The sequence below is a fragment of the Hyperoodon ampullatus genome (genome assembly GCF_949752795.1).
Source record: "Hyperoodon ampullatus genome assembly, chromosome: 1".
NCBI lineage: Eukaryota > Metazoa > Chordata > Mammalia > Artiodactyla > Ziphiidae > Hyperoodon > Hyperoodon ampullatus.
This window is the reverse complement of record NC_136914.1, coordinates 118,585,575-118,593,505: the sequence shown is the minus strand read 5'-3', so window position 1 is coordinate 118,593,505 and position 7,931 is coordinate 118,585,575. Positions and strand designations below refer to the sequence as shown.

The 7,931-nt window shown below is 39.0% G+C and overlaps 1 protein-coding gene across 1 annotated transcript in view; it reads left to right on the top strand.

The window, feature by feature from the left end:
* Window positions 1–4,388: 4,388 nt before the first annotated feature.
* Window positions 4,389–7,931, top strand: part of TBCE (tubulin folding cofactor E) — a gene marked incomplete at its 5' end in the record, with an annotated part of 85,274 nt that continues 81,731 nt past the window's right edge. The window contains one exon of the mRNA XM_079697588.1: window positions 4,389–4,488. Within this exon, the coding sequence (XP_079553714.1) occupies window positions 4,389–4,488 (100 nt within the window). The remainder of the gene's footprint in view (window positions 4,489–7,931) is intronic.

The window sequence follows — 7,931 nt, the reverse complement described above, 5'->3', positions numbered from 1 at the left end:
GGATCCCACATGCTGCGAAGCGGCTGGGCCTGTGAGCCATGGCTGCTGAGCCTGCACGTCCGGAGCCTGTGGGAGAGGCCACAACAGTGAGAGGCCCGCATACCGCAAAAAAAAAAAAAAAAAGAAAAAAAAAGAAAATAATTGTTACTAGAGATCAAATAGGATCGAGCAGGTGAAGGAACTTTATAATTCATGAATTACTTATGTATGTTATGTATATGTTATGTATGTTAAAGGAAAATGAGGACGACTTCCTAATGTCTTCTTTCCTCACTTCTGCCATTTATGCCACTTGGTTTCCTAATCACCAGTTGACCACTGACCCGTTCTTCTCGCCAGGATATTCTCGCTGTGAGCCTGATCTGCAAGGTGGTCCCCTTAGGCTGAGCCCTGGCCCAGAGCTTCACACTGACTGTGGGGCCTGTTTGTGAATTTCTGGGTTTGTATAACCCCCATGCACTCTGGTTCATGGAACCAAGATTCGGCCTACTACTGATACTTTAACTTCTTGTAGGAATGGTGCTCTACAGTGATCTTACCAGTTTTTCTCCTCAGGGGCTAGAACTTTGCCTCTGACCACAGGCTTGTGATTAGGGCCCTCCCTACTGACCAGACCTCTTAGCTGCTGACTCCACATGTGTCTGAGCTTACTAAAACATGGCTTCCTCACACCTGCCTCACCCTCCTACTGACTTTATCATCAACTTGTCTGAACTGTTTTGACTTTTCCCACCTATTTGAGGTTCTGGGCTGATTTCCCTTTTGCTTTTCAACCCTACCAGGCAAGTTTAGATCTAGATGTTGGCCCCTTCCTGACTGCCCTGTCCTCCCATGTTTATCTTTGTTTGTTTGTTTGTTTCTTTTTGTTTTGGTGGTGGTTTTGTCCTCCGGTATTTAAACCATCAAAATTCAGCCCCCCCTCCTTTTTTATTACGATATTCACGTTATTTTGGTGTTCTAGAACCAAACACACAATATCTCAGAGGTTTGCCTGTATTTATTTATTTTTTAAAGCAATATTTTAAAAAAATATTTATTTATTTGGCTGCATCAGATCTTAGTTGTGGTGCGCAGGCTCTTCATTGCGGGGCACGGACTCTAGAGTGCGTGGGCTCTCTAGTTGTGGTGCGGAGGATCTAGAGTGCACGGGCTTAGTTGCCCTGTGGCATGTCGGATCTTAGTTCCCTGACCAGGGATCAAACCTGCGTCCCCTGCATTGGAAGGCAGACTCTTAACCATTGCACCACCAGGGAAGTCCCAATCAATATTTTTTTTAATTGAAGCATAGCTGATTTACAATGTTGTGTTAATTTCTTCTGTACAGCAAAGTGATTCAGTTATACATATATATACATTTTTTAAAATATTCTTTTCCATTATGGTTTATAATAGTATATTGAATATAGTTCTCTGTGCTATACAAGTAGAACCCTTGTTGTTTATCCATCCTATATATAAAACCTTACATCTGCTAACCCCAGCCTCCCACTCCAACCCTCCCTCAACCCCCTTCACCTTGGCAGCCACCAGTCTGTTCTCTATGTCCCTGATTCTGTTTCATAGATAGGTTCATTTGTGTCATATTTTAGATTCCACATATAAACGATATCATATGGTATTTATCTTTCTCTTTCTGACTTCACTTAGTATGATAATCCCTAGTTGCATCCATGTTGCTGCAGATGATATTATTTCGTTCTTTTTTATGGCTGAGTAATATTCCATTGTATATATGTACCACATCTTCTTTATCCATTCCTCTGTTGATGGACATTTAGATTGTTTCCATGTCCTGGCTCTTGTAAATAGTGCTGCTGTGAACATAGGGGTGCATGTGTCTTTTTGAATTATAGCTTTGTCTGGATATATGCCTAGGAGTGGGGTTGCTGGATCATATGATAATTCTATTTTTAGTTTTCTGAGGAACCTCCATACTGTTTTCCACAGTGGTTGTACAACTTACATTCCCACCAACAGTGTAGGAGGGTTTCCTTTTCTCCACACCCTCTCCAGCATTTGTCATTTGTAGACTTTTTAATGATGGCCATTCTGACCCATGTGAAATAGTACATTGTAGTTTTGATTTGCATTTCTCTAATAATTAGCAACTTTGAGCATCTTTTCATGTGCTTATTGGCCATCTGTATTTCTTCTTTGGAGAAATGTCTCTTTATGTCTTCTGCCCATTTTTTCGATTGGGTTGGTTGTTTTTTTGTTATTGAGTTGTAGGAGCTGTTTGTAAATTTTGGAAATTAAGCCCTTGTCAGTTGCATCATTTGCAAATATTTTCTCCCATTCTGTATGTAGGTTGTCTTCATCTTGTTTATGGTTTCCTTTGCTGTGCAAAAACTTCTGAGTTTGATTAGGTCCCATTTGTTTATTTTTGCTTTTATTTCTGTTGCATTGCGAGACTGACTTAAAACATTGGTACCGTTTATGTCAGATAGTGTTTTGCCTGTGATCTCTTCTAGGAGTTTTATGGTGTCATGTCTTAAGTCTTTAAGCCATTTTGAGTTTATTTTTGTGTATGGTGAGAGGGTGTGTTCTAACTTCATTAATTTATTACATGGGGCTGGCCAACTTTCCCAATACCACTTGCTGAGTCAGAGGAGGAAAAGCCAGAAAGGATAAAAGAAAACCAGGTTTTCCTCTGACTCTTTCTTAGGGGTTTCTTCCCTTTCTCTTTTAAGTATTATATTTCCCCAGGGTTCTGTCAGTGACTCTCTTTTTCTTTCCACCCTCTTTTCTTTGCACCTAATACACTTTCAGTCTCATCCACTGTCATGGTTATCAGTTATAAATTGTTCTGATGACTCCCAAAAACACATTTCTAGTGAAAACATGTCTTTTGAACTAGAGTCCTAAGTCCATCTTGACATTCTATAGGCACCTCAAACAAACTCTCTTCCCTCCCAAGCCTAGACCTCCTCTTGTATTACTCATGTTGGTGTCTGGCACCACCATATACCCTAGACAAAATCTTGTCTTCCTAGTCTTCAGTTTTACCATTTCTATCCATTTAATCTCCAGACCCCGTTCTAGCTCTTAACTTTCTCTAAAATCCATACCCTTCTCTCAGGTCTAACTGCCACTGGACTGTAAGCTTCTGAGGCAGGAATCACACATGTAGGGTTTACTGTGTGTGATGTGAGGTCCATGCATTATCCAGCATGTGGTCAGTGCTTAGTATGTGTTGAATGAATGGATGGAGGCGAGTGCCTTGGCTCAAGCTGTCATTGTTTTCACCCGAATTACAGCAGTATTTCCCTAACTGGCCACTCTGCTTTTAACTTCCTTTCAGTGTATTGTCTATACTGCCACTGGTGCGATATGTCTAAAATACAGAAAAATCTGTAAATAATTTAATGTGTATTTTTGTGAAATATAAAGTCTTACAAAAAGTCGTAACCACTATACCATTACCACAGCTCAAAATTTAACAATAATTCTTTCCCTTTTTTTCCCAAAATAAATGGATTTTGTCTTTGCCTTACGGGAAACAATTATTCTTGAATATCATCAACTATCTAGTCAGCATTCAAATTTTCAGTTTTCTCATAATTTATTTTGAAAGTTATTTACAGTTTTTAAGAATTTAGGTTCCAAATGAAGTCGGTACATTGCAGTTGGCTTACATTTCTCTTAAGTTTCTTTTAATCTCTTTGTTTTCCTTCCATCTCTCTCTTTTTCATCTGTTGAAGAAACCGACTTGTTGAAGTGGGAGTTGGACCTAGTGATCATTCCTAGATAGATGATACTTTTCTCTTAGGCTCCTTGTTTTTAGGGTTCTGAAATTTTCTTTTTCCTTTTTTTTCTTTTTTTGCTGCACCATGCAGCTTCTGGAATCTTAGCTCCCCGACCAGGGATCAAACCTGCGCTCTTGGCAGTGGAAGTGCAGAGTCCTAACCACTGGATCGCAAGGGAATTCTCTGAATTTTTCATTGTATGTGTTCCTTCCTGCATCTGTGGATTTGTGTTTCTCCTTCCTGGAGAGAGAATGATGCCCATGTTGCCTGTTTCCTTTCCCTTTTCTCTGTAACCTTTATCCCCCTCTCTTCTATTCTCTTTCCCTTCCCACCCCTTTCAGTAAATGATAGAATACACAGTCATGTGATGTGAGCTAACTGAAGTTAAGCAAGGTTTCTTAAAAAAGGATTAAATTATCAAAATATAGTTAGAGAGTAAAGTCAAATTCTGAGAGTCTGGTACCTAAACCTTTAGGTTCTTCCCTTCACCAAAATGTGAAGACTAAATTGGGTAGAAGCATTGACCTCATGAATAGCTACGTAAAGTTAAAAAAATTTTTTTTAAAGAATTTTACTACGTCCTTGTCAATGTTGTGTTTTCTTCCTAGATCTCCTCATATTTTGGATTCTGGCAATGTTATAATGAATGACACTTTGACATCAGATGTCATTGGTCGGAGAGTCGAAGTTAATGGAGAACATGCAACAGTGCGTTTTTCTGGCGTTGTCCCTCCTATGGCAGGTAATTTATGATTTTGTGTGTGTGTGTGTGTGTGTGTGTGTGTATTTATTTTGTACTTGTTTCTCGGTAGGCTTCTCAGCAGTGCTTTATAACACCAGTTTTGAGGAAACTAACAACCAAGTTATATATACCTCTGATACACAGTTGTTTTATTTCTGTGACAATATCCTGTGATATCCATGGCTTTATTTGATTACACACTTATCTGATTATTCAGTGTTGCTATTTTATATTAAGTCAACCTTAAAATATCTTCCGAGTAAACTTTAAATACTAATTAAAAATCTTGAATTCCCATAATCCTAAGCTCAAAAATGAAGTAATATTTGTGGAATTCCTCTTATCATTAATCCATGTGTATGTTGTACTTTAAATTGATATAAATACAATTCTGTGTTACCGTTTTTAACTTATGATTTGGTATATATTTATCTGTGTTTCTGTAGCATCATTTTACTTGTATTTCCTTTTTATTGAGGTATAATTGACATATAATATTAGTTTCAGGTATACAACATAATGATTCAGTGTTTGTATACACTGCAAAACGATCACCACAATAGTCTACTTCACATATATAACCACACATACTTATATAGTTTTGAAAATTTTAAGATCTGTCCAGGACTTACTTATTTTATAGCTGGAAGTTTATACCTTTTGACCTCTTTCACCCATTTTAGCCACCCCCCATCCTCCACCTCTGGCACCACCAATCTGACCTGTTCTCTGTATCTGTGTGGTCTTTTCTTTCCTCCTCCCTCCCTTTCCCCTTTCCTTCCCCTCCTTTCTTGTTTCTTTTCATTTATTTATCTATTTTGTGAATTTTGAGTATTTATTACTTTTGCATTTATATATATATTTTTAACATCTTTATTGCAATATAATTGCTTTACAATGGTGTGTTAGTTTCTGCTTTATAACAAAGTGAATCAGTTATACATATACATATATCCCCATATCTCTTCCCTCTTGTGTCTCCCTTGCACCCTCCCTATCCCACCCCTCTAGGTGGTCACAAATCACCGAGTTGATCTCCCTGTGCTATGCGGCTCCTTCCCACTAGCTATCTATTTTACATTTCGTAGTGTATATATGTCCATGCCACTCTCTCACTTTGTCCCAGCTTACCCTTCCCCCTCTCCGTGTCCTCAGGTCCATTCTCTACATCTGCATCTTTATTCCTGTCCTGCCCCTTGGTTTTACATAACCATTTTTCTTTTCTTTTTATTTTTTAGATTCCATATATATGTGTTAGCATACAGTATTTGTTTTTCTCTTTCTGCCTTACTTCACTCTGTATGACAGACTCTAGGTCCATCCACTTCACTACAAATAACTCAATTTCATTTCCTTTTATGGCTGAGTAATATTCCATTCTATATATGTGCCACATCTTATTTATCCATTCATCTGTCAGTGGACACTTAGGTTGCTTCCATGTCCTGGCTGTTGTAAATAGAGCTCCAGTGAACACTGTGGTACATGACTCTTTTTGAATTATGGTTTTCTTAGGGTATATGCCGAGTAGTGGGATTGCTGGGTCGTAAGGCAGTTCTATTTTTAGTTTTTTAAGGAACCTCCAGACTGTTCTCCATAGTGGCTGTATCAATTTACATTCCCACCAACAGTGTTAGAGGGTTCCCTTTTCTCCACACCCTCTCCAGCATTTATTGTTTCTTTTTCCCTTAATACTTAATAACTTTTAATTGATGACAAAAATCAGGTAAGTCTTCTATCATGTATATATATATATATTTTACATCTTTATTGGAGTATAATTGCTTTACAATGGTGTGTTAGTTTCTGCTGTATAACAAAGTGAATCAGTTATACATACACATATGTTCCCATATCCCTTCCCTCTTGCGTCTCCTTCCCTCCCACCCTCCCTATCCCACCCCTCCAGGTGGTCATAAAGCACCAATCTGATCTCCCTGTGCTATGCGGCTGCTTTCCACTAGCTATCTACCTTACGTTTGGTAGTGTATATATGTCCATGCCTCTCTCTCGCTTTGTCACAGCTTACCCTTCCCCCTCCCCATATACTCAAGTCCATTCTCTAGTAGGTCTGTGTCTTTATTCCTGTTTTACCCCTAGGTTCTTCATGACATTTTTTTTTCTTAAATTCCATGTATATGTGTTAGCATACGGTATTTGTCTTTCTCTTTCTGACTTACTTCACTCTGTATGACAGACTCTAGGTCTATCCACCTCATTACAAATAGCTCAATTTCATTTCTTTTTATGGCTGAGTAATATTCCATTGTATATATGTGCCACATCTTCTTTATCCATTCATCCGATGATGGACACTTAGGTTGTTTCCGTCTCCTGGCTATTGTAAATAGAGCTGCAATGAACATTTTGGTACATGACTCTTTGAATTATGGTTTTCTCAGGGTATATGCCCAGTAGTGGGATTGCTGGGTCATATGGTAGTTCTGTTTGTAGTTTGTTTGTTTGTTTTTTTTTTGCGGTACGCGGGCCTATCACTGCTGTGGCCTCTCCCGCTGTGGAGCATAGGCTCCGGACGTGCAGGCTCAGCGGCCGTGGCTCACAGGCCCAGCCGCTCCGCGGCATGTGGGATCCTCCTGGACCGGGGCACGAACCTGCGTCCTCTGCATCGGCAGGCGGACTCTCAACCATTGCGCCACCAGGGAAGCCCTGTTTGTAGTTTTTTAAGGAACCTCCATACTGTTCTCCATAGTGGCTGTACCAATTGACATTCCCACCAGCAGTGCAAGAGTGTTCCCTTTTCTCCACACCCTCTCCAGCATTTATTGTTCCTAGATTTTTTGATGATGGCCATTCTGACTGGTGTGAGATGATACCTCATTGTAGTTTTGATTTTCATTTCTCTAATGATTATTGATGTTGAGCATTCTTTCATGTGTTTGTTGGCAATCTGTATATCTTCTTTGGAGAAATGTCTATTTAGGTCTTCTGCCCATTTTTGGATTGGGTTGTTTGTTTTTTTGTTTTTGAGCTGTATAAGCTGCTTATAAATTTTGGAGATTAATCCTTTGTCAGTTGCTTCATTTGCAAATATTTTCTCCCATTCTGAGGGTTGTCTTTTGGTCTTGTTTATGGTTTCCTTTGCTGTGCAAAACCTTTGAAATTTCGTTAGGTCCCATTTGTTTATTTTTGTTTTTATTTCCATTTCTCTAGGAGGTGGGTCAAAAAGGATCTTGCTGTGATTTATGTCATAGAGTGTTCTGCCTGTGTTTTCCTCTAAGAGTTTGATAGTTTCTGGCCTTACATTTAGATCTTTAATCCATTTTGAGCTTATTTTTGTGTATGGTATTAGGGAGTGATCTAATCTCATGCTTTTACATGTCCCTGTCCAGTTTTCCCAGCACCACTTATTGAAGAGGCTGTCCTTTCTCCACTATACATTCCTGCCTCCTTTATCAAAGATAAGGTGACCATATGTGTGTGGG